General features: G+C 50.0%; 11 protein-coding genes across 11 annotated transcripts; 4 read left to right on the top strand and 7 right to left on the bottom strand.

Moving 5' to 3' along the window:
* Positions 1-211: 211 nt before the first annotated feature.
* On the bottom strand, positions 212-2,257 carry LDX57_004131 (uncharacterized protein; the record flags this gene model as incomplete). Its single annotated transcript, XM_046085788.1, has 7 exons — positions 212-540; positions 621-988; positions 1,071-1,430; positions 1,485-1,691; positions 1,750-1,873; positions 1,926-2,059; positions 2,130-2,257. 7 exons carry the CDS (start codon positions 2,255-2,257, stop codon positions 212-214), a joined length of 1,650 nt encoding a protein of 549 aa, XP_045941751.1.
* A 1,352-nt stretch (positions 2,258-3,609) lies between these two features.
* On the bottom strand, positions 3,610-4,189 carry LDX57_004130 (uncharacterized protein; the record flags this gene model as incomplete). Its single annotated transcript, XM_046085787.1, has 2 exons — positions 3,610-3,836; positions 3,889-4,189. The coding sequence occupies 2 exons, from the start codon at positions 4,187-4,189 to the stop codon at positions 3,610-3,612; spliced, it is 528 nt and encodes a 175-aa protein (XP_045941750.1).
* A 663-nt stretch (positions 4,190-4,852) lies between these two features.
* ADE1 (phosphoribosylaminoimidazolesuccinocarboxamide synthase) lies at positions 4,853-5,924 on the top strand (the record flags this gene model as incomplete). The annotated part of the gene is made up of 3 exons (XM_046085786.1): positions 4,853-5,002; positions 5,077-5,452; positions 5,548-5,924. The coding sequence occupies 3 exons, from the start codon at positions 4,853-4,855 to the stop codon at positions 5,922-5,924; spliced, it is 903 nt and encodes a 300-aa protein (XP_045941749.1).
* Positions 5,925-6,109: 185 nt separating this feature from the next.
* Positions 6,110-7,310, bottom strand: LDX57_004128 (CIA30 family protein; the record flags this gene model as incomplete). The annotated part of the gene is made up of 3 exons (XM_046085785.1): positions 6,110-6,816; positions 6,892-7,125; positions 7,223-7,310. The coding sequence occupies 3 exons, from the start codon at positions 7,308-7,310 to the stop codon at positions 6,110-6,112; spliced, it is 1,029 nt and encodes a 342-aa protein (XP_045941748.1).
* A 1,547-nt stretch (positions 7,311-8,857) lies between these two features.
* On the top strand, positions 8,858-9,675 carry LDX57_004127 (uncharacterized protein; the record flags this gene model as incomplete). The annotated part of the gene is made up of 4 exons (XM_046085784.1): positions 8,858-8,937; positions 8,996-9,119; positions 9,179-9,266; positions 9,341-9,675. 4 exons carry the CDS (start codon positions 8,858-8,860, stop codon positions 9,673-9,675), a joined length of 627 nt encoding a protein of 208 aa, XP_045941747.1.
* Positions 9,676-12,610: 2,935 nt separating this feature from the next.
* On the bottom strand, positions 12,611-14,570 carry LDX57_004126 (zinc-binding alcohol dehydrogenase family protein). The gene has a single exon (XM_046085783.1). It carries the CDS (start codon positions 13,805-13,807, stop codon positions 12,761-12,763), a length of 1,047 nt encoding a protein of 348 aa, XP_045941746.1. The 5' UTR covers positions 13,808-14,570; the 3' UTR covers positions 12,611-12,760.
* On the bottom strand, positions 14,569-15,839 carry LDX57_004125 (uncharacterized protein; the record flags this gene model as incomplete). The annotated part of the gene is made up of 2 exons (XM_046085782.1): positions 14,569-15,439; positions 15,505-15,839. The coding sequence occupies 2 exons, from the start codon at positions 15,837-15,839 to the stop codon at positions 14,803-14,805; spliced, it is 972 nt and encodes a 323-aa protein (XP_045941745.1). The 3' UTR covers positions 14,569-14,802.
* Positions 15,840-16,317: 478 nt separating this feature from the next.
* On the top strand, positions 16,318-18,687 carry LDX57_004124 (uncharacterized protein; the record flags this gene model as incomplete). The annotated part of the gene is made up of 6 exons (XM_046085781.1): positions 16,318-17,102; positions 17,151-17,308; positions 17,361-17,557; positions 17,613-17,765; positions 17,815-18,094; positions 18,148-18,687. The coding sequence occupies exons 1-6, from the start codon at positions 16,979-16,981 to the stop codon at positions 18,685-18,687; spliced, it is 1,452 nt and encodes a 483-aa protein (XP_045941744.1). The 5' UTR covers positions 16,318-16,978.
* On the bottom strand, positions 18,617-21,258 carry LDX57_004123 (uncharacterized protein). The gene is made up of 2 exons (XM_046085780.1): positions 18,886-21,258; positions 18,617-18,839 (listed from the first exon to the last, which is right to left on the bottom strand). The coding sequence occupies exons 1-2, from the start codon at positions 21,107-21,109 to the stop codon at positions 18,823-18,825; spliced, it is 2,241 nt and encodes a 746-aa protein (XP_045941743.1). The 5' UTR covers positions 21,110-21,258; the 3' UTR covers positions 18,617-18,822.
* A 1,352-nt stretch (positions 21,259-22,610) lies between these two features.
* On the top strand, positions 22,611-23,210 carry LDX57_004122 (class II fructose-bisphosphate aldolase; the record flags this gene model as incomplete). The annotated part of the gene is made up of 1 exon (XM_046085779.1): positions 22,611-23,210. One exon carries the CDS (start codon positions 22,611-22,613, stop codon positions 23,208-23,210), a length of 600 nt encoding a protein of 199 aa, XP_045941742.1.
* A 523-nt stretch (positions 23,211-23,733) lies between these two features.
* Positions 23,734-24,711, bottom strand: LDX57_004121 (sulfotransferase family protein; the record flags this gene model as incomplete). The annotated part of the gene is made up of 2 exons (XM_046085778.1): positions 24,490-24,711; positions 23,734-24,434 (listed from the first exon to the last, which is right to left on the bottom strand). Exons 1-2 carry the CDS (start codon positions 24,575-24,577, stop codon positions 23,734-23,736), a joined length of 789 nt encoding a protein of 262 aa, XP_045941741.1. The 5' UTR covers positions 24,578-24,711.
* Between the last annotated feature and the right edge of the window lie 224 nt (positions 24,712-24,935).

Raw genomic sequence — 24,935 nt, 5'->3', positions numbered from 1 at the left:
AGAGAAATCGTTCTTATAGTCGCTGCTTAGGATTAGAAGAACAATACTAGATTATTCGAGACATGTATTTCCGAATAGAAATCAATCTCAAAAAGAATATCATTCAAGACATACCTATATCCAGCAAGAAAAGCAACAGCAAAACCCAAGGAAAGCTTTTCCACACCCACAATCTACACCAACCACCTAACCCAAAGCTAGGTAAAACTATCTAAGTACCGCTCGCACTCGCAACAAACTGCCCCTTCCCACCCCTCCTAAACATCAACAAACAAGCCAACACCTGCACCCCCGCAAACCCGATCATAACCTGCATCTGAAGCCGATAACTTCCCGCAAACACGTCCAGGACAAACGCGCGGATCTTCTCGGGGAGATACGCAATTGAGCTCGCGCTGTGAAGTAGCAAGTCGAGTTTCTCGGGAGGAAGGACGCCAGACAAGCGGTTCTTGAGACGTCCGTTGAGGATGTTCGAGGCGATGGAGAGACCTACTGCGCCGCCGAGGAAACGGCATTGGTTGAGGGCGCCTGTTGCGGTGGCTGGCTTTGAGTTAGCTTCGCTAAGGGTGAGATAATATGGTATAGTGGAATTGGGGGTGAAAGAAGGAAAAAGAACATACAGAGATCAATAGCTTCCACGACATACGGCACAGCGAGAAGCAAGTTCCCGATTGTGATGCCTACACCGGCGCCTGCGATAGCTTCGTACCCGTACCCCGCGACAGGGAAGGATCCCGACGCAGGGATGGTGGAGAGGAGGGCCATGCCGATGGTGTGGAGGATAGAGCCGAGCAGGACGATGTAGATGAATGGGATGCGGCCTTTCAGGCAGGCGATGTTGGCGACGGCGGTGGCGACGGTCGAGACGGCGGAGTAGGGGATTAAATGGATGCCGGCCTGGATGGGGGAGAGTTGAGAGAGGACGATGAAGCGTTGTGAGAGGAAGACAATCACGACGTTCCACGGGCAGGCGCTGACGAAGGTTGTTCTGGATTTTATTTTTTATTGGGGTTAGAGATGTTGATGCCGGGATGGGATGGGGAGGAAGGGAGGGGATGTGATGGACTTACATCAACATTCCGATCCAGGCTCTATTGTAGAGAAAGCGTTTTGGGAAGATGGGATAGTAGCCGATCCATCTGTCGATGATGAACCATTCCCAGATGAAGAATATAATCCATGAGGCGCCGGAGAGGGCGAGGAGGGTGATCGCTATTGCGGAGTTCCATTCGAAGGCTATAAAGGTTTCGTTGAGAACGGTGACGAGAAGAAAAGATGCGGCGAGGAGCAGAAAGACACCGAGGGCGTCGATACGTCGGAAAAAGGTCATATTGGGTGTGAGTTGGCGAAGGGGTCCTGGAGACGTTGTCCCAAAATTGGTTGGCATCGCGATGGCAATGATCAGGATTGCCAATGCGGCAGGAGGCAGACTAAGATCAAAAATATCAGTAAACAAGGCGTTGTGTATGCTGTGTAGAACCCACTTGAGATAAAAGACCCATCGCCACGCCGAATGGTCGGCGAGGACTCCTCCGATTATAGGCCCCGTCAGAGAGGCCAGTGCCACCGCGACAGACATGAGACCTCCAAAGATCGGTATCTTCTCTCTAGGGCCAACTTCGTAAGTGCACAGGATACTGAGCGGGTAGACCCCTGCGCCCCCAAATCCTTGAAGGGCTCTGAAGATGATTCTGTTGGCAGATGATCAGTATATCCAAAAGAAACTTCTCGGGGAGAGGACAGACGCACAGTTGGTTAATGGTATCAGCCAACCCACATGCCATTGAGAAGACGAGAAACAGAAATAACGCCGCGTTGATCGTTCTCTTTCTCCCGATCAAGTCGCTGATTCTGGTCCAGAACGGAATGAAGCCTACATTGCGTAAGCGGACGATGAGCAGCAAGTAAACGGGGCAGTTTCCTACCAGTGTAGGTGGTCAGATACGCAGTGACAATCCAGCTGGTCTTGTTGAACCCCCCCAGATCATCTGTTATCGTGACCAGGGAGGTGCTGACAATCGTGACTTCGAGATTTACCAAGTAAAGGCTAATGAAAAGACTAGATTTGCAGGGTATAGCATTAGCTAGGAGTAACTGGCTACAGTAGCAAAGAAGAAGGAGTAAAATACCCAAGCGTGGTAACGACGAGCCTCCATCCATGAGGGTAAACATGCTGCTGTAAAGATGTCTCTTCAGATGCACTCGTATCGGTAGAGATTCCCGCCTCGAGAGTCTTTTCGTCTCGTTTCCCAAACATGGCGAGACAGTCTATCTGTATTGATGGAGATGTCGCAGCAGAAAGGACGAAGATGAAGTCTGCGGGGCGAGGCAACGTTCAGAAGCGAAGATCAGAAGGAGAGTCATTTTATGCAAAGAAGCTGTCCCTTTAGTCGGGGAATTCCGGTAGGATAGTGGCCCACCGCAACGGCTAGCAGGAAGTCTGTTCTCTACAATATACGGAAAGATCCCTTTGCTAGCTCAATATAGCGCTGTGAGGAATCCCGCAACTTCACATGCTTCCTTGGCATTCGGTCGATGTACTCGATAGGCAATCGATTATGTTGTCGATATACCGGAATAAGGAATTTGGGGCGCAAGGGTGGAGATTAGCCAACATATTTGTCAATCTGCAGGAAAATGACACGAGGCAGGGGTGTGCCAGGTCGCCATGATGCGCATTTTCACGAGCTGATAGAATGTATCTTGCTGAAAAAGGAAGAAAGGGAGAATCAGGTACTGCACATGACGCCATGAAGAATTTGCATAAGCGATGCACATCTCCTACTCTAATACCTCCAAGGTATATATAGAATTCTGCGAGCAAAGCAGGTGAGAAGCCACCTCAGCCTACGCTAAATAACTTAAGTCTATGTGAACAAATGGCGTCTAATGTCCAGGTCATGTCTCTTTCAAGGAACGTATCCAAGAAAGGATGCAAGAATGTCTCCCCTGACCAGTTCCTGCGAGATTCTGGGATCCTTTTTCTGAACCCGAACGCGAGTCTGCAAGTGGCTGGATCCCCGGACCCTCGACACAGCGACATCCTAGAGTTCAAGGAAAGGAAAAGACCACATTGCCTCGAAGCAACACGAAATATAGATCGTCGGGAGAAAGGACCCCTGTTTCCGATTTCATGAGAAGGTCGCGTTTCAAAGATGTGATATTACTCTATACCAGGGGTCAGGCCCCCCAATGACGGTGATCCATCATAACGAGATTGATAGAATCTACCAGACGTTTGTATAGGGCGGTTTTGACTTCTCTCATTCTTATATTGGCAGGTAATCACCCCACGTGGGCTACTAGTTCTGGCCGGTTCAACGTTGCAAACACAATGGACTCTTCTATATTGATGACCACTGGGAATTGGTTTGAGCAAAATTTGATTCCTATTTTTATTTTCTCCTCTATCCATCTCACACACTTTCTCTGTGTGCATCACCACAAAGCAAGCTAGCAATCGCTGATTTCAGCGCTTAAAATATGTCCCGGTATACTCATAACAAGAAGAACATAGAACAACTCCCAACTCCTCGCTCACAAGCACACAGAATCGAGTATGTACCAGAGCTGGCGCTAATAGCCCTCACAAAAACACCAGTTTGTCACTCAAATAGAGAGCATATAAAAGCGTGGCTTAGCGTAGTAGCCAGCTGCACCCGAGTTTGGGGTCTCTACTGCGCACCAGGAATCCTGCTGCTTTGCTTCTTCGCATTCATTCTCCCCAAGAAGATCAAATCCCTCGAGGTCTTCTTCGAGATTGTCAGATGGCAGACAGGGTGGTGAAGGGCGCAAATTTGGGCCACCTCCGTAATGGCGAGAAATAAACCCTTGGCCTATATCTGATCATTAGCAGTCATTTCTCTCTTTTTGTAGAAGGGACTTTACCTCTAGGACCGTGCACAGGGGAGTTGAACGGAACTGCATAGCAGTTCGAAGAGTCATCCTCAAACTCACTGCCTTCAGAGTCTGTTGTCCGGTCGCTCTCTTTCTCCTCCTTCTTCCCCTTCTCCTCCTTCTCCTCCTCGGAAGAACTCTTAATCTCGTCCTTCTTATCTCCCCACTTGTTGGCATCGCCAAAGGTACCCACCAGACCATCTCTAGGGCATACAGCCTCTTCTGCCGACCGCACAGCAGCCAGAGATGGCGTTGCTGGTGGAGTTGGTGGGAATTCTACCAGCCGAGCCATTTTCTTGTCGTTGGCTTGGGCAGAAGAGGCCTTGAGGTTGCCGACTGTGCTGGAGGAAGATATCTGTTTGAGAAAGATCTAGTTGTGAGTGTGAGGATACGTATGATATGGGGCAAGGGATATGGGAGGAGATGTGTCATGGAGGTCGAGGTCGAAGTCGAGGGGCAGGCTCTTAAGATCCGCTGTCTGTCATTATGACAAGCACAGGTATTACGCGAACCCCCGACCGTGGAATCCGGCAGCAGACTTTTCAGACGAAGGTTTTGGCTGGACCTTTTAGGTTTCGACCGTGGTTTGTATTTCCACAGCTTTTCCTGTTCCTGCAGGCACAATACCATCAATGCCCTTGACAATTGAAACTTGCAGGGAGAAGGCCAAATGACATCAAAATCGCAGTGCATGTAGATGGAACCAGGTTGCAGCTTGTGAATGAAGAAGCACACTCTGAAGAGCACTAATACAGCGTTTAAAGCACGGTGAATGGTATACTCTAGTACTACTGTGTTCAAGTTAGGGCACGCAACATCATCTGCACCCCACTGCTGCCTCAGGCATCCGTACCCCGCCACGCTTATCGATTATCGGCGAGAAAAGGAATTCCTTATGACTCGCATACTTCTCCTTCCTTCTCTCCCATTCAATTGACAACCTCCCACTCCCATCATGTCGACTGCCCTCACCACCACCGACCTCCAAGGCGCCCTGCCGCTGATTGCGCGCGGCAAGGTCCGCGACCTGTACGAAGTCGACGAGAAGACCCTGCTGTTCGTCGCGTCGGATCGCATCTCCGCGTACGATGTGATCATGGAAAATGTACCCCTGCAACCCCCAAATAAAACGCCGGAGGCCAGTACAGCCAAGCTAACAACTCCCCTAATCGGCACCAGGGCGTCCCCAACAAAGGCATCCTCCTCACCCTCTGCACGCAGCACTGGTTCCGAGTGCTCACGGCCGCCATCCCCTCGCTGCGCACGCACTTCCTGACCCTCGACCTGCCACCCCAAGTCCCCGAGTCGCTGCGCCCCGTCCTCCAGAACCGCAGCATGCAGGTGCGCAAGCTCAAGATCCTCCCCCTCGAGGCGATCGTCCGCGGCTACATCACCGGGTCTGCGTGGAAGGAATACCAGAAGTCTGGCACCGTGCATGGCATCCCTGTCAAGGCTGGATTGCAGGAGAGCGAGGCGTTCCCCGATGGACCGATCTATACGCCTAGTACGAAGGCGGAGCAGGGTGATCATGATGAGAATATTCATCCGGATCAGGGTATGATTTCCCCTTCCCTTGCCCTTATTCCGTGCGGAGAATTGGTCCGATAAAGTGATTAATGGCTGACCTCGGGGTTCTTTGTTGTTATTTAGCCGTTGCTATTGTTGGCGAACCGTACGCGTCTACCATCGCCTCCTTGGCCGTGGAATTGTACAAGACGGCTCATGCGTATGCGCTCGAACGCGGCGTGATCATCGCCGACACCAAGTTCGAGTTCGGATTGGACCTGGAGACGAACGAGGTGGTGCTGGCGGATGAGGTGCTGACGCCGGATTCGTCGCGATTCTGGCCCAAGGATTCGTATGCTATTGGGAGGGGCCAGCAGAGCTTCGACAAGCAGTACCTGCGCGACTGGCTGGTCAGCGAGGGTTTGAAGGGCAAGGAGGGTGTTCGCATGAGCGATGAGGTGGCGCAGAGGACGAGTGAGAAGTACAAGGAGGCGTGGGAGAAGTTGACAGGGGGTAATTAGATGGAATTCGCAGATTGAGTGATTGCTTGACTATGGATGAATGGCCCGCGACGCTAGTTGAGGGTCATTCACTACCAAAAGAAGCTCGAATTATACAAATTGTGACAATTACCTCAACATGGATAAATCATGACATTCTCATGAAATATAAGGTATGGTACATTCTGAATAAGCATGGTATCTATTTATTTCTCCCATTCGTCACGCAATCCCCGCAAGCCCTTGGCCTTCTGTCCCTGCTGCGACGTTTGATCCGGGCTCTCAGCCGTCGTGGTGCCCTGCCATTCACTTTCGACGCCTTCGTCCACGGGCAGAGCATCCGCCCCGCAGATCTGTCGCTCCTCGTCAATTTCCGCTTTGCTCATGCCGTTCGTCGCCCAAATCCGGTGGATCCGCAAATCATACGGACCCTCCACACGGTCCGTAAGGCCGATGCCCACGCTCTTCACGCGCTGACGAATAATTGATGTCTGCGGCTCGACAACAAGGCCGTGGTTGGTGCGGACAAACGAGTTGAACGGCAGGAAAACAGTCTCCCAGCCGGTGGAGCCAGAGGTCGTGGCGCTCGACGTCATGATGGTCGACTCTGGGGGCACGTCCGACAGCGAGGCAGGGATACCGCTGGGGTACATGGTGTCGGCGAGTTCGGGATCCTCGAGGGCCTGGGGTAGCGAGTCTCGGTACATCGAGGGGTCCTGGACGCGGTGGTGGCGCGTATATAAACGGTGCTGGTGGATATCGGTCTCAACGATCGAATCGGTCTGGATGTTCACGGTGTATCGGCGGCCGTCGGACTTGACGCGCAGCGCGAGGTAGGAATACGGGTCAACGTCCCAATACAGTCGACCGAAGAGCCAGAAGCCCCGGTCTTTGTTGCGAAAGGCAGCATATCCTGTGAATTGCAGGCCCGTGCCTCATCGTCAGCGAACAGATCTTCCCGCATAACGGCTAGCGGGCCTTAACCGACCGGTTCGTTCCACCCTCCAGTTATTGGGAAGCCGCGTGGATATGCTTCCGTGGAATCGAGCGTGGGCCGGAGAGTTCGATCCGGGGTCAGATGGAACGAAGTCGAGGCTAGCAGTACTGAAACCCCCGACAGCACGATCGGCCATCGTTTTGCAGCCGGCGACAGCAGATTCGTCTTCGAAGTCCATGAGGTAGTAGGGCTTGGTGGGCGTGTGAAGGGCCTCAGAGTTCCAGGCTACAAGTAAATGAGTTCGTCAGCAGTGGACATCGTTATCATCTAAAGACATAGAAGAAAATTTGCTGGCATAAAACTTGGTAACGTCCGAACGTACCGATCTTCGACAGGCGAGTTAGCTCCGCCGCGCTGCGTTTCATAAAGCCGGCCGGTTTGGCAGCCAAACATCTTGCCGTGGGGATCATGATGCTCAATATGGTGATTGGAAAGTAGAGCCTGAGTAGTTGTAGGGATTAGATGCGAGTGAAGGGCGACTGGAGAGAAAAAGACCCCCTGGTGGAGGAAGAACGAAGATCGCTGGAGTCTCGGATGCTTTTCGCATGACGTCGCGTGGTTGTCCGGCCGCCGTCACCGCCTTCCGGGTCGGGCGGAATAAACTATATCGCGGTCTCAACATCATCTGGCGCAGTAGAAGATAGCCGGGGGGATCGAGCCACAAGATATAGTCAAGCAAAAAATACAGCCTGAGTAGCAATAGAGCTGTAGGCAGCAAGAAGTGCCGCAGCTCCGGCGTGGTTGAAAAAGTGGGAGGGAGCAGCGTTGGCCTGTCCAACACCTCAGGCACCCGTTCCTTCCTAAAGCGCGGCCACTACGCCCATGTGACCGCATCCAACCCTAACAGAGAAGGGAAGAGTCACCGCGATGGCTCCATTCACTATGTCGAGTGCTGCTTTTATTTCTCAAGAAATGAATCTGATTATCGAAAGACAGGCACGGCCCTCCCCCCTACCGACGATGTCGGACGTCGTTGCATCCCCTGTAGTTACGTAAACAATAACAATGCAAAGCGTCCCATCCTACCGGCCTGCTGCTGGCGGCTTTCTATTCCGACAAGCTTTCGTACGCACCATAGAAGTGTTCGTCAGGTGTCGAGTCTTTGTCATGATTGGTAAAGCCATACTCCCGTAAAATACGGCTCTGAATCTAACCCTAACCTCCCAGCTCGGAGACATCGTCGGCTCCGAACTTGTCGATCTTGTGATAAGACAGCCTAGTTTAAGATTAATTCTATGCTGTATGCACAGGGAATACAGTATGGGGCTTTGCTTTAGGAGGTGGAAGGAAGAAATGCGGTGAGAAAGGACGGTGAATTGCCGGAACGATCTGGCCGGAATAAACCAACACCGGCCCTTGGGCTTCACCAGTCGCTAGGCCCTTGGCCGTCCAGTTGGACGCATTCCCGTATCAAGCTTTCTCTTTGTCAAAGCTTGGCATGACCACAATGGCTTCCCATGACCTAGAAGCCCCTAGGAACCAACCTCCTGTCCCTCAGGTAGTAGTACCTCGAGCAACGGATCGCCGAAGATTGGGACTTCAACTTCCAAGTAACATTGCTTTCCCAGCAGGTACCGGTCTTCTCATTTGTTAAAAATACTGGTAGCGAAGTAATAGCCTTCGCGTGTTTGTTAAGCACCCAGGTCCCATGATTCGAAGGCATTCGGCATTACCACAATTACCAGCATCTACCATCATTGTAAACCATAGTCACAAGCGCTGTTTGACTCACCACCTCCTTCTCTCTTTCGCCCTTCTTCATCTCTCCTCCTCCTCCTCCTCCTCCTCCTCCTCCAACTCTCTGACCATCGTCTATCTTCTACCACCACAAGTTACTATCTACGAGCACGAACTACCTGTATCTTATTACCTTGTCTTTTCTCTTAACACTTGTTCCACCCAAGTGAATAAGCCCGCATTTAGCCTACGTAGGCATTTTACAACCTTCGAACTCCAAATGGCAGCGGGAAACCACGGCCCCACCGATAAAACTGCGCAGGAGTTTTATCCTGTCCAGTGGCGGATTCACGTTGGGAAGTAAGTGTTTAATATATTTCCTGTTCATGAAACGTATACTAATACAAAGTTTGCATAGCCTGCCAGATGATATGGGGGAGGAGCAGTTAATAAGGGAGCTGCGTGAGGTCTTCAAGGGCTTGTTGTGCTACATCAAGCCCTTCATCCACCAGCCACATTCGACTGCCTTCGTGCAGTTTACAGTAAGCCACTTCACTTGGTCAATAAATCTAAGCCCGTATGTATTCTAACCAGCAAATAGGAGCTAGCCCACTGGAAGCGGGCGCTGGGGTACAAAAGGTGCACTGTTGGCAACCGCGTTTTGCGGATTGAGCCCGCCACTGGTCGGCGTAAGTGCCAAACAATCTTGATATATTGTGGTTTAAAATATAGTTGTGAGAATTGCTTGCTGATGAAATTTTAGGAGATACGCCACCAAGTTTTATTTGGGAAGAGAAGGAGGGTGAGAAGATGAAGGTGTGGAAGGGGCCCCAGCAGCAGCATTATCAGCAGCATTATCAGCGGTATTGTCAGCCGCATTATCAGAAGCATTATATGCAGCAGTATCTGCAGCAGTATACTCAGCAGGATCCTCACCAGTATCCTGAGCAGTATCCTGAGCAGTATCCTCACCAATATCCTGTGCAGTATCCGCAGCAGTATCCTGTGCAGTATCCTCACCACTATCCGCAGCAGTATCTGCAGCAGTATCCTCACCAGTATCCTCACCAGTATCCGCAGTGGTATCCGCAGTGGTAGAACGAAGTGAAAGAGGTAAAGAAGATGGGGAGAATTGGATTCATATCTATTTTCAGGTTTTTTTTTGTGTGGTGGTCTTTTCGCTATCCTGTCATCATGATTTCTGTCTTTGCCCTCGTTCTGGCCTGGCGTTGTATACCCCTATCGGAGTTCAGGGATGAGTGTTTTTCTCTGTTTACTTCCCTTTCTTGGAAAGCCTTTGCTTTGTTTCTTCTTTCATGTTTCCTTGATCGAATGTACTGTACTTCTGCACCGCATAGGAAATTGATATCCTAATGGGCGCTTCAACAGACTAGTTGCTCCTATCCGTTCGTATCTGTAGAAAGTGCGCAGTTCATGAACCCATGTTAGACCCGGGCGCCTGCCGAATATGGTAGTTACCAGATTATGAACTGAGGAGGAGGCTTCCCCCTCCTGCTCACTCACCTGTCTTTACCCTCTAGCGTCTGTCACTACCCCCAAACAGTCAATCCTTTATCCCCGGGTAGTAGGCACAAGCTTGGACCGCTCAGCAGCGACATTGATTGCGCCCTTCTATAGTGTACCTCGAAAAATGCAAACCAGAAGTTTTTCAATTTTATCAATTAACAAGTTAGACATATGAGGCTTCTCGTAGAGACCTCTGGATCAAGGCTTATATGTGCCTACGTATAAAGTGATATAGAGGGTTTACAATAGGAACTTGGTGGACAGTTTTCAGTACTCATTGACTGCATCACCCCACAGACCCAGCCTGACGAGGATATATTGCTGTGTTAGAGGAGAATGCCAATCATCGTCACATGGATTCAAAAATAGAGAACATGGGGCTTGAGGCATAACGGTGTTTGGCGCACAGCTACTCTTGCTGGCCACATCCCTACTCACAGCAATCCTCAACGCAGGCCTATGAGCAATCTACAGTCCTACGAGCTGGTTTGTGGCTCAAAGCGTAAGAACCTTAGATGAATAGTCAATAATAAGATCCTCGTCGACCTTCTTGTCTGCTAAGCTTCTCTGATAGTCTTTTTCTTGCCGTACATGCCTAAAGCTCCTCCTTCGCTCTCTTCTCTTCTCCCCTTTCTTTCGTCACGTGTCCGATATGTAACTCTTACGTCTTACCTTCCCACCTCTCCTCATCTTGTGAGTCATTCCCAGCTAGGCAGAAATATTACTGTCAAAACATGCCCGCCGTATTGCGGTAATTCATCCTCGGTCCATCCATGGAATGCCCTGGGAATATATACGCCCGCTGTGAGTCAAACAGGGGATGGATTCACGGTAGCAGTCGGAAGGGTCAAACTCAGAGCATACATACTACTACCTAGGTATAGATGGAGTACTTGCGTTTTCGCGACACATCTTGCGAGGGTGGCGACTACCGCGGTTTGATCTTGCGGAATGGCGAGGAAGTGGAAGTATAAAAAGCTTTCCGTTTTAGGAAAGTGTCAGGGTGTAGGGATCCGCCTTTGCATCCCTTCGACGGCACTCGGCGTTCGGTCTTTTGTTGTGGAATCCGAGATGTTCCGCCGATTTTATCCCTTTCAATAAGAGTTAACTAGTTAGCTTGAGATGACTAAAGGATGTGCCATCGAATCACTTTGGGCATCGAGGAGTCTACTCCGTCAAAACATGTCGACCAGCAATCACTGCCATAACCCGAAATGATAATGAACTACGTAGAAATTGGTTTAAGACTTTTTCTCAAGTTTCGATTTCTTTCTTTTCCAGAGAAACTGCCTTAACCAACATCGGCGCCGGTATATGACATAGCAGATTCCATACCTTAACTATCTCGGGACACAAAACAGCCACTCTACAGCATCTCTGTAATTCCTCTGCTAGAAATCCGGCCTCACAGGAACCGCTGATTACTCACGGATGTCCACAATGATTAAGAAGACGAGCCATACGTATATAACGTCCCCAAATTACCCAACACTGGACGCTTTGCCTAGCTAGAGCGGCCAGCCGATATCTCGGAATGGCACCATAAACTAGTCACATGCTCCACGGAAGATGACGTATGTACATATTTGTGAAAAACATGATAATTGAGGATTGGTATGTTGTGATCACCACTGAGATACAGGATGCTTAAGCAGCCGAATAGGACTGAAGTGCAATTAAACCTTAGCCCTACCTCTATTTAGCCTAAAAGGCCACCAAATATAATCTTAAAATCAATGACGTCATACACGCTACAACTTTGAAGAATGATATGGATGTGTAGAGTTGAGATTCCATTCAATGAAAGTAATAGCCATATCGTGCATGGTCTACATAGCCTTTTCATTAGCACTTATTTCAGCTACAGTACAATGTTTGTTAAGGATGGTGATCCCACATCAGGCCTGTTATCGGAAGTAGATGCTGGCTCACTAATTTGCGAATAGTTACGATTAACCTTCATCAAAAGAAGAAGTCCATGCTACGATCCTAATCACCGCCAACAATGAGTATTCAGCCCTTGTAGACAATGATCTTAAACGAGACCATTGACAGATTGACCGAGAGCGTGGACTGCCGAACTGGCATATAAACGGGCCATATCAATCATTTTTCTGTTGATATATACAATTTTTATCACATTGGAGATTATCTGCCCTCTTCCACAGAGTATATATCGAAATCAGGGGTGCGATATGACAAGTTGGCACGAGAGACCCGTAAGATCTAGGACCCAGCAGGGATCTACGATATATGTCAGGCCTTAACAGAAGCCCCGCACGGATCGAAAAGAATTACATTCAACAAGACCGTATCAATTAGAACGACGTCAGATAAATCAAATGTCGACGCAGATACTGGTCCTCGAGACATAATTCAATAGCCCGATCGACAGACAATAGGTACTGTCGATTTTCGTGCAATAGTAGCACAATTGAATGATATCATGTCGGAGATCTACTGGATTCATTATATGAGTGTCTTCATTCTGAATTTTTGAACAATATCTGGGGGTATAAACAGTGTTTTCGCATATCCTCACGGCACAATTGAACTCGTACAATTTTGCTAAAGATTACAAGGGCTTGAATGATTCCAAATTATACATCAAAATCGTAAACAATCTAAGAAAAAAAACCCAAAAACTTTCAAGACTTCAAGCAGTCTCCGCAACACGATACACCAGCTTCTCCCCGCTGACCTTACCCTCCTGCATCGCCTTCATACCATCCAAAACACCCCGCAGCCCACCAGGGTTCACCTTAAGAGGGTGCGGCTTGACCTTGCCCTGCGCCAACAGCTGCTCAGCCGTAGCCCAGAACTTCTTGGCGAACTCCATATCCTCCGGCTTCGCGGGGAACGGAATATCGCCGAACTTGAACGCCTCGCCGAGGATGGTGTAGCCCAGCGTCCAGCGGTCGTTGACGTTTTCACGCTCGATCTTCACCACCAGAAGGGCCGAGTACTCGCCTCCCTCGGTGGAGAGGGCCTCGTCACAGAATTTGGCGCTCGACTCGACGGAGATGGTATCGAAGACGTATTTGAGGTTGTTGTTCGTGTACTTGCGGATCTCGGCGGCGACGTTGGGGTCATTGTAGTCAAAGACGGCGTCCGCGCCGAGGCTCTTCACCAGGTCGAAATTGTGCGGCGAGCACGTCGTCAGGACGGTGTAGCCGGAGAGCTTAGCGAACTGGATCGCAAGGGTGCCGGTGGCGCTGGAACCGCCGTAGATGAGCACGGGGGTCTTCTCGGTCGTGGGCTGCGTGGGCCACGCGAGCTTCAAGCTCTGGTACAGACCCTGACCGACGGTGCTGATTCCGACGCCGAGGGTGGAGGCCTCCTCGAAGCTCAGGTTGTCCGGGATCTTCATCTGCAGGTCGCCCTTGGCGGTGATGTATTCGGCGAAGGTGCCGTCCTCGTGGTAGACGGCGTTGGAGCCGTGAACGAAGCCGGAGACGCGGTCACCCTTCTTGAAGGGCTTGGTGACGTCCTTGCCGACGGCTTCGACGACACCGGCGTAGTCGCAACCGACGACGGGACCGGGAGGAGCGAGGAAAGCGACGTGCTTCCAGTCCGTGGGGTTCAGGGCCACAGCGACGGTCTTAACGAGGATGTAGTCATCGCGGAGGACGGGGATGGCATGGTCTGTGACGAGGTCGGCGTGCTTGGGGGTGGTGATGACGACAGCCTTTTGGGTAGACATGGTGATGGTTGTGGATTGATTAGGTAGAACAACAGGATTGGGATATAAACAAGTATTTTTGCCTCGACTTCGAGCGAAGCACTTATATGATAAAGCCGAAAGAAGCTGGAACTCAAATGAACAGCACCGAAGCAGAAGCAATTGAGATTACAAATGCAATTGAGAACTTCATTGGCTTTTAAGACAAGAAACCGATTAGTGAACAACAAGTCCCCCACCTGAAGTCTCTACGTCATGAAGGATTCCACTGTCGGGACCAACCAAAGTCTGCACGATGTTGAGGACGACCCACTTCGGACCGAGTCAATTTGGCACACAATTCAACCCGCCTGTTTCGGGGTGATTGGTGATGCTTGATAAGCAGATTTCCTCAAGAATTGGGAGCTAAGCTATACAAATCATTTGCCGAGGTTCGACAATCGTGGATTTTCTGGAGAATACTTCCGGGGAAAAGTTGGAATTGCAGCCAGGGATATTAGTCCATCAACCCTAAGAGAAGGACTCGAGAAAGAAGCAATTGACTTGTTGCCAGATGGCCAATCACGAGAGGCTGACAAAATAGCACGCCCTGCTTCTGTTCCTTGATTCCATCGGCTGAACAATATGTGTTTTGCATTTGAAACGGCAATTGAATCCCAACCGGACGGCCCCTGCAGGGTGGCTGCTGGGAAAGTCCCAAAGTAGTTTAGACTCCGCACGCCCAAGTGGATCCTTGCAGATGATCCCCGCAGGGATCCCGAAGCAGGAAATTTCGAGAAATCGAAGGGAACGGAGTTAAGATCCTTCAATTCCGGGATGATTACATCTGCTGGGTTCGTAATCGAGCCGACAATTGCCAAGAATAACGAGAGCGAACAGGAAGACCCGAGAAGTACCATCGCGTATCCTGATAACCACTGTGCAGAGCAGCAGGACCACTTGCAACGTGCGGTGAAAACAAGCGATCTATTCTTGAGAGTCACGAAATATATACACGAAGAATCTATAAGCATCTCCTAGACCGTGAACTTGGTCTTATTGACTTCCCCAGCCGCAACTGCAGCCTTCCGGACCGCCTCCTGTCCAACCTCCTCGAAAATATCGTATCCCCAGAACGCAGGGAAGTTGAACCTTTTGTGCTTTTCCAAGGACGAGAGCTTAGCGAAAGCATCCTCCTGCAGCTGACGAACCTGTAAATTTGCAGCAATTCGCGAGGGCGTCACGCTCTTCGACAGGACGACTGTGCCGCGCTGCACGCCCCAGCTGGCGAGGAGAGGACCCGGATCGAGGCCCAGCTCACCCGCGACGGAGTGCACCAGGGGATCATCAACGGTGCGTGGCTCGCCAGTCTGGTTGTTTCCGAGAGGAGAATAGGCCTCCACGATGATGCCTTTATTTTGGCAGAAACGGAGCAGATCGGGTTGCTGTAGGTATGGATGGGCTTCGATTTGGTTCGCGGCGGGGACGACGCTGACTTGGCTGAGAAGTTCTTCGAGTCGGCGGACGTTGAAGTTGGACACCCCGATGGCGCGCACTTTACCAGTGGACAGCAGCTTTTCCATGGCTTTGTAGGTGGTGATGTAGTCGATGTCGGCGAGTTCGAAGACTCCGTCGGAGTTGAGTGGGAACCATTTATCGCCGCCTTTGAAGGCACTGATTACTCAAGAGTTAGTTCGTGGCGATTCATGATGGGTATAGATCGAACAGGAGGTCCATACCAAGGCCAATGCATCAAGTAGAGATCAACGTATTCCACGCCCAAATCCTTCAACGTCTTGTCCAACGCCGATTCAACGTCTTCCGGGGCGTGTTTTGTGTTCCACAGCTTGCCGGTGATGAAGATCTCCTCGCGTGGAACACCAGACTTGCGAATGCCATTACCAACTTCTGTTTCGTTGCGGTAGATGGCTGCGCAGTCGATATGACGATAACCTTGCTTCAAAGCCACCTCGACGGCGTTTTCAACTTCAAGAGGTTTGGCCTGCCATGTTCCAAATCCCACAGCGGGAATTTTGGCACCGGTGTTGAGCGTGAAATGTGCTGGTAGAGACATTATGTGAGAGACAATTATCGAGTATAATTCAGAGCTAAGCCCATCGGCGACTGGCAGGTTTCTTAAAACACAGTGCCTTCACATCGCATCTCCGACATGTCGACGTGATGGCGGAAAAGTAGTGGAGCTAGTCGGGTTTCCGACCCTTCGTGTTGCTAGTGAGGGGCGGGCGGATAAAAACAAACCAGGTAGATGCCAACATTTCACGCTGATGAGCAACGGATTCCGATCTGCAGGAAAAGGTGGGTATCTGGGGAGAACTCCGCGCCTTTGCTGGTTGTCGTCGCTGTTCAGTCGGTCATCTGCCGAGTTTCCCCGCAGAATTGAGGTTGACCTCGGATACGAGACTCTGGGGTAAGGAAAGCACAATGCGTCATTCGCCACACCGCTGCAGTAATTCCATTGTGCGATAGGTAAGCCTCCTAATGCCGGATTTTGATCCGGTTCATGACGGAGAAGCAGCGGAAACATTCACTCACTCCGCTAGACCATTTTACTGGGGATTTGAAACGGCACGCACGGATTGGCATGTCAATGTAGGATAATAGGGAGCCTATTCTCTTGTCCACAGCGAATGCCACGACTGGAAAATAGGTGATCATCTTGGCAAATGCTTGTGAAAAGCTTGGGCTATCTCTGCTCATTTCACAAACCCAAAAGTGTCAGAGCCGCGTAAAAGAAACAAAATCCTCTGTATCTGCTCAAATGATTTGGAGAAATTCATTAGCATCCATATAGTAATCGTGACGATGATAAGATCATAATGATCAGCACATACAACCACGGCAAGCTAGCAGACATAGCGGAGACCGGGTGGAGTCCAATCCTTCTCCGCGGTCTACCCCGGTCATGTTGGCGTGGAAAACAGACGTGACAACCTGGGGAGTCCGGAGAAGGCTAAAAGAGGTATATTAGGCCCTCCGCCAGCTGGTACCAGCAACAACCCCCGAGGGCTATTCATCTCCACTGAAAGAGGTTGCGTTTCTCTTCAGACATTTTTTGTTTCTCGTCTTTGTTCACCGTGTATGAAACGACCACCTTTCTCTCTTATCTAGTCCCTCAAATACCTTGGCTGAAATACATCCATCTCAGCGCCACTTAAAACGACAATAAGTGGCCTTTACTTGGATGCCAGCACGATGGCCGACCTTGATTCAAAATCCACCTCACACCATGTTGAAGCAAGCGCCAAACAAATTGATGGACAGGATATACTCTTTGACGGCTTGTCTGATGAAGAAACCAAAGCTCTAGAGAAGCGCTGTAAGGTACCAATCCAGAAGAGATCAACCGAATTCTAATTGTTCACAGTGGTGCGCAAGATCGACTTACACCTGATATCGTCCCTTTTCCTTCTCTTCATATTCAACATTCTGGATCGTTCCAATATTGCCAATGCTCGTCTTGGAGGAATGCAAGAGGACTTAGGCCTCTCGGACACGCAGTATCAAACAGCTGTGGCTATCATGGTATGTTTATAGTTATGGAGACGGAAAAATGAAGCTGACAGAGTGGTCCCAGTTCGTCGGTTATCTTCTAGGTCAGGTACCGAGTAACATTCTCCTGACTCGGTTGAAGCCATCGCGCTATATTCCAACGGCTATCTTCATCTGGGGAGGTATCTCGCTGTGCATGGCAGCGACTAAGAACTTTGCTGGCGTCATGTGTGTGCGTGTCTTTTTGGGATTTGCGGAATCTCCGTTTTTCCCTGGAGCCTTGTAGGTGACCGGCAGCTCGATATTGCCAGGCAACCTCTCTAACACATCTATGCAGACTATTGATCAGTTCCTGGTATAAGCCTTCGGAGATCGCTGTACGCGTGGCAATTGTATACTGTGGTAACACAATCGCCAATGGATTTGGTGGTATGCTTGCCGCTGGTATAATGAGTGGGCTGGATGGCAAGGGAAACCTCGAGGGCTGGAGGTATGTTGACTCTGGATGTCAGGTTGGAACAATGCTAACAAATGCACAGATGGCTATTCATCATTGAAGGAGCAGGTACAATGGTTGCCGGAGTTCTCGCGGTGGCTCTGCTCCCTGACTTTCCTCGCTCTGGACAGCGAAAATGGTTGAATGAGCAGGAGCAACGGTTCGCCGAATGGCGTCTTGCCCGCGCAGCAAACGACGAGGTCGACGAGAATGGCTCCGTCAAAGAGGGCCTGAGAGACGCAGTGATGGATCCCAAGGCTTGGCTTCTGATTCTGATCCAGGTCTGTCAATTGTCTTCGCAGACATGGACATACTTCTTCCCTGTAAGTCACTGTACCCTCGGCACTTGATAAAAGTTGGTTCTGATTGGCAACAGACAATTGTCAAAACCCTGGGCTTCAACAACATGATTACTCTCTTGATCACAGCGCCAGTATACGTGTTTGGCTTCATCACCGCCCTGGGAAACTCTCTGATCGCGAACCGCACCAACCAACGCGCAATTCTTATTGTCTGGCCTCTCTGTGTCGATATAGTGGGTAATATCATGGTCATCTCGTCGCGAGCAACAGCCGTCCGCTATACGGGAATGTTCCTCATGTGCGCCGGTTCCTATTCAGCTTTCAACGTCGTCCAAGCGTGGATCGCCAGCACTATCCCTCGCACAAGAACCAAACGAGCAATTGTGTACGCTCTGGTCAACTTGTTTGGCAACTCTTCCAATATCTACGGCTCATACTTCTTTCCCACCTCGGACTCGCCCCAGTATAGGCCCGGAGGAATCATCTTGTCTTCCTTTGCAGCTGGCGGAATAGTGATGTCCTTGCTCCTCGCTGCCTATCTGCACTTCTTGAACGCCAAAGCACGAAAGGCAGAGGATCAAGATGGTCATATACGCTACAGGTACATTTGGTGATCGAATTCTGGTAATGATGTTGTTATGAATGATTTGTCTTGGCTTTTTGGATCGTTTCTCATAGCGTTGTATGGGTATCTAGTGTCACGCACAATCGAAAGATGATTGCTGGGCTTGGCTCATTTCACGATTATTCTAGTAGCCCAGAACATCTAGAACAATCAGCAACATCACATGAGAGTAATTGAATAAACTTACTACTTGGTAGACTATCTAGCTGCGGCCAGAAGTCAAGATTCAAATCTTCCCCAATCGCGAAATTATCAAACAGGGATTCGGTACCAGGGTCAAGTGTGAATGGCTCAGCTAGTCGGTTTTGTCGAGGCAGCACATTCGTAGTTGCATGGGATCCTGTGAGGTTTTCAATAGTAACAGCATCTGGTCTACTATGTTGGTGACCTAGCTGGCTTTGATGGAAATTCAAAGTATCCGCCTGGTGGCTGTTCACCCCAGCTTGATTCTCCGTTTCCTGTGGGTGACAGCAATTCAGGTTAAGGATAGATGGCCCCAGCCGAGCAAGTTCCCGCCGAAGGCCTTGTAGGATTGCGCCGTATTTCCAAGAAGGTGCATTCCGAGCCGTCGCATGAGCAAGGTGTTCCTGTGCTGTTTCCGAAAGCCGATATAAGGCGGATTCCTCTAGGGCGCAATCATACGTGCTACCCGGAGTCGAAACAATACGGTGAGTGGCTGGAGGTATGCTACCCCTTTGGACTTGGATGAGGTAAAGGTACATGATCGATAGAGCATTGAAGGCGATGTACTGAGAATACCAGAACGCGGGGAAGAACTGGTTTTCGCAGACGAAAGACAGGATCATTTCAATGGCATCCCGTGCGGCTGCCAGACACACATTTAGGTAATGCTGATAGCTGGACTCGTAGTCGGGCCACATGCCTCCGTAGTTTCGTAGCAATAGAGGCCGTGTAATAAACATAAGCGCATGATAGCGGGCTAATTGCAAGACCGTCAATTGCCGCCGGAACACAGGTATTAGTGTACTCGGTTGAATAGCGCCCGATAAAAATGGGGGCAAATTGCTCTGCCAGTCAACGACCAGTCCGCACAAGATTCGAATCGTATTGAGCTGTTCCCTGCTGGAGATTCCCGTCACGACATATGGGTCTTTGGCCGCCTGGGTGAGAATCCGAGCAAGCAGACTATGAAATATCGGAGCATCCATCAAGCAATCTCGCTTCGAAGTTCGTGAGTCGTGACTCATGAGATCCTGATCGTTGATCCGTGTCGGTAAATCCTCATCTATATCCTCATCTTGCCAGAGGCGAGGTCGGCCCAAGATAACACTCAAATATTTATCGAGTGTGTAAGAGCACCAGACCACCCGGCATCGGCATTCCCTGTGCACCTTATCTTCTTTCTCGGCTAGCCTCCGCGATCGTTTGCTGTGCATACCAAGCGCCATCATCAACTGGACTGTTGTTCCGAAGGTAAACCAAGCTTTGCGTGCTCTGGACGTGCATAAGAGGTACAAAACCATCAGGAAGCGAGCCTGGACGGAGGCTAGACTGGGCTCACCCGTCTCGCGCGAGAGCAAGTGGTCTGCTTGGGTATAATAGAGCTCGCTCGTTTCCCAGCCGTGTGCGTCTGCGTCCCTTATTAGACCGTCCTCGTCCGCCTGAAACATGTTTGCAGTGGTGAATATCATCAGCAGAATGGCCTGAGATGCCGAGTCAATTAAATCACTGCCAAGCGAGGACCCCAGTCCATCTCGTGGCTCGTGGCGATACAGACAATCAACTAGATCTTCGATTGTCGGCTGATGGAGTATTCGATAGGTCGGGGCTGCGAATTCGAAGTATCGAAAAACCAAACGATCGGCATTAGCCCGGCTGGGCCATCGAAAATCGGTCAACCGGACTTCAGGTACGATGCGGTCCCCGAAGGAGAAAATGGACACGGTTGACGACTGGGTCTGGTCACGATTGGGCGGCATCGACCTCGAGCTGCTAGTATCCAAGTCCTGCACCACCCTCCCCAGGAAAGAATGTGCCGAAGTGGGTCCCCAATATTGGCCTGCAACATGGGCGTCCCCTCTCCGATCCGGGCCATCGATTGGGTGTTCCTCGCTCCGCTCTGACAGGGAAGGTGTGGAAGCCACAGGACTTGAGGGACGATCCCAAATAGCTGGTGCGGTTCCCTGGGGAGTTATTGAAGCTGTGGAGGAGACATGGTCGTTGTAAGATGTGTCGTGGTCCTGCGTAGCATGTGATGGTCTCGCGTCGGATGGGGGAGGACTTGCAGCGACACCACGATTGTAAGCAGTGTCATAAGTGCATTCGAGATGTCGCCGTGAGCATGGCCCACAGGGGATGTTGCCCGTGCAGGCTTTCTTCTTTGCCTTGCAGCTATCACACGCGCGAGTCACCTTGCGCAGTTTCCGCGCGGGTGTCTCGTCCGGGGTCATTTCCGCCGCTCCTGCTCATCGGGGACTATGCGCCGATATTCTGGTGCGATGGAGTCCCGGCCAGGATTGGCATTCTCATTCATCCGCCAATATCCAAAAATCGATTAAAGGCAAGGACCGCCCTCTCTGTGACCGTTTCGATGTGCTCATTGCCGGTTGTTGACAGAGGGAAGTCGCCCACCGGCTTTCTCCGCCTTTGTGGTTGCAGCTGACCTGACCTCTTGAAAGTGGGTCCCGCGAGCCGAAAACGCTTATTAAGCAGGATTTGGTCACGTGACGTTCGCACCACCAAATTTTTTCTTTTCAATTCGCACGACCTCTTACACCACCTTACCTTCGTATTCAACCCACCTTCTTCGACCCCCCCCCTTCTTTCTTTCTTCAATAAAGCACATCATATGATCTTCCTCTTGATGCAACAATATATGAATATCCTTGCAAATGAGATTGAGGGTATTCAGGAAGATCATCAATATATTCAACCTTTAGTGTAGTAAGAGGCTTTGTTTTCGCATGAGTCAACGGAATTGGAATGTCATCTTCGGGTTCCTATAAGCACTTAGTAAGCGGTTACCAAGCGCCGGCAAGCTTGGGAGTTTTCCCTACTGTAGTCAAAGCATCCACATCGATTACTTCATTCAAGGGATCTGCAGTAGAATCCATAGTATGACTTGTAAGAAAGTACTTTGTAATCGCTTAAGAAGCGCTTGACGGACCGGAATAGGGAGTGGTGAAGAAATAAGAAAGAAAGTTGAATTTTTCATGGAAAGCGGATTACTGTAAGATATTTAAGGTCGCGCGAATCGTTCTGCTTATAAATCAAGCCTTGGCGGACCCACATTATGAAACGGCTCAAGCGAGCCTATCGATAAGCTCGCGTGAACTGTATCCACTCCGCCTTTTCCGCTTGCGATGACTGATTCGTGACTCAGCATATTCTTGGCAGTTTGTGCCTCAGGCTCCTAGAGTCATGAGCCATGCGAGATCACGTGTCCGCGCATATCGCATTGCGCAATGCTTTTGCCCTGAACTGATCCAATGTTGAATTATCTTAGGAAGAAAACACATATTCATAACGTGCTGTCTTGCGAAAAATGAGTTTTCAAATGTCGTAAGCGAAGATTATCGCTCAATTAGAACACTATATATTCTGCCTTCCTGGCGGGATGTAGCAGTCAAGTGAAGCATATCTGAAATCTAACTCGATCGCACTCCCACTCCATCCCAATGCATAAATCTAATAGAATACAGGAGAGCAAAGAGAAAACGATTGAATTAACTTTACACTGATATTGTTTTACTTGTTCTCGCACAGTCTGCCGAAGCTGCGGGCTGCTATGACGTGGGAACCTCCATCGGGTAAACATTAGCGCTGGGAAGCCTCGAGACGAGGCATCGGTGCCCTGATCCGAACACGATAAATAGATATTGCGAATCACCCAACAAATTACCTCGGTGTTGCGCTGAGCTCATTCAATCTATTGTTTTCAAAACCCACAAAATGTCCTGGAAGGCCACAAACACGCACCTTCGCATCCTCCACGATGCAGAGAAGCGACAATATGGCGTGATCGCTGCAATCGCCTACAATATCGAGCACATCCTCGGGCTCGTGAAAGCAGCTTCGCAAGCGCGATCGCCTCTGATTATTCAATTCTTTCCATGGGCAATCGATGTATCGGATGGCTTGCTGGTGCGCACTGCCGCTGACGCAGCCAAGCGCGCTGACGTGCCCATATCCATTCACTTGGACCATGCCCAGTCGGAAGATATCATACGAAGGGCGGTTGATCTCCCATTTGACAGCATCATGGTCGATATGTCTCATTATGAAAAGGAAGAGAATCTTCGAAAAACGGCCGAGTTGGTTGCGCTTTGTAACGAGAAGCACATCGCCACAGAGGCGGAACCAGGACGGATTGAGGGCGGAGAAGATGGAGTTATGGACACGGCAGGGTTAGAGTCCTGCATGACGACAGCCGAGGAAGTAGAAGAGTTTGTGGCGACGGGGGTAGATGCTCTGGCTCCTGTTTTTGGTAACGTTCATGGGGAGTACGGGCCTCTTGGGCCGAGGTTAGATTTTGAGAGGTATGCAAGCTAAATCGTTCCAGTCACTCATAGAATAGCAGCTCACCCTGGGACAACAGATTTCAAGAGATCAAAACGCGGACTGCTGAGAGAGTGCGGCTGGCATTACATGGGACGAATGGCTTCAAGCCGGAGTTGTTGCAGCGCTGCGTCAGAGCTGGAGTCGCCAAAATCAACGTCAATAAGCTTGTCCTGGATGACTACTATGACCATCTGCATGCAAGTACGGGCAAGATACCACATACTCAGTTGATTGAAGAAGGGATCGAAAAGGTGGCTCAATTAACACGCAAATGGATGGAAATTTGTGAATCAGCACGGAAGGCTTAGGATGTCATTTAGAGTGCCAGATCTTTTGCGGGTTGGGTTTAACTATTAGATAGGAACTTTAAAGCTATGGATTGGAGCAATTTAGCAGCTCCAGGGGACACAAAGATACTTCATCTCGAGGTAGGGCCTGAGCATGTGAGATTAATTAATCGGATGGACTTAACAACAGCAATGTGATATTGAGGACCACTTTGGATCTTTCTACTTTATCTCGCCAATGTAATAGCAGTGAGCAGCACCGAGAGAACTCCAAGCCACACAAATATTTGCTTTATGGCTTGATGTAAGGCGAGACTGATGTGTTTTTGATAGTCTTCCTTCGGATACGCCCTTGGCCACGGTTCCCGTGGTGCTGGGTGACCTAGGAATTGACAGAGCTCTTCCCAGCCATCTACTCCTAGGCGAAATTCTAATAGTTGCGACGGAGGGATAAAATCTTTAACTCGCTGGTTGTATCCAAGATACGCCTGTCGACAGGTCTCTCTATCGTAAGAGCCATCGCAGAGCACCTCCCATACCAATTTTAACTGTTGGTACAACGGTCCAATGCTGGCGGTATCCATATATTGCCAAAGCTGAAAGAACCGCATTCGAATGAACTTCAAGATTGTCGCATTCACGGAGTCCAACCATGAATCAGCATCCCGGGTAGTCAAGATAACCTTCGCGTCGGGATACGCGCGATGCAGGTCCTCCCAGAAAAGACAAGCAGGTACATCGAGACAAGCATCATATGAGCCTATCAGGCGATCGAACTCCTCACGTCCGTATCGGGGAATTTTACCAGCATCCATGAAATTACATTTCATGGCCTCTATCCAAAGGTTGAAGTCCCGAGGGGGGTTCTTGAAACTTTCAGATCCATGATAAGGGATGTAGCCAAGCTTGCTGAGGGCAATGCGCATGGCTTTGGAATTAAAGCACGTCAGATCCAGCGGTCATTACATAGAGCAGGTACGTACAATTTGTGCCAGTTCTGCAGAGACCGACTCCTAGTATCCGCATGGGTTTCACTCGCACATTCGGCTCTTTATCTATGAGACGAGACATGGTTTTACTAGCCAGAGAGAAGGTAGCGATTGAACAGGGGATGAGTGAAGGAAGAACAATTTGTATGGAGCTTAATAAGAACACGAGGGACAATCAGTTAACTGGCTGATCTTTTAAGCTGCGCAGACTCAAATCGTTTGGTTCACGGTGATTTTCTGAATCAACCTTTTCAGGAGTCTATTCGGGGAATATATGGGGTTGAACCCTGCTTAGCTCAGACACATCTAGTGTACCATAGGTCGAAGGACCGCCACCGAGTAAGCGTCTCGTCATACTTCAAGTGGCTCCGCGCGTATGTGTGCTGACTAGGCAATCGAAAACACGCAGAGTTGACATTGCGACAATAGCTTGTCAGCAA

Source organism: Aspergillus melleus (assembly GCF_016097325.1).
Source record: "Aspergillus melleus strain CBS 546.65 chromosome Unknown contig2, whole genome shotgun sequence".
Classification (NCBI taxonomy): domain Eukaryota; kingdom Fungi; phylum Ascomycota; class Eurotiomycetes; order Eurotiales; family Aspergillaceae; genus Aspergillus; species Aspergillus melleus.
This window is presented reverse-complemented; position numbering and strand designations above follow the sequence as displayed.

Excerpts from the sequence above, each read along its gene's own strand:
- LDX57_004126 (XM_046085783.1), bottom strand. The coding sequence starts at position 13,807 with ATGTCTACCCAAAAGGCTGTCGTCATCACCACCCCCAAGCACGCCGAC.
- LDX57_004123 (XM_046085780.1), bottom strand. The coding sequence starts at position 21,109 with ATGACCCCGGACGAGACACCCGCGCGGAAACTGCGCAAGGTGACTCGC.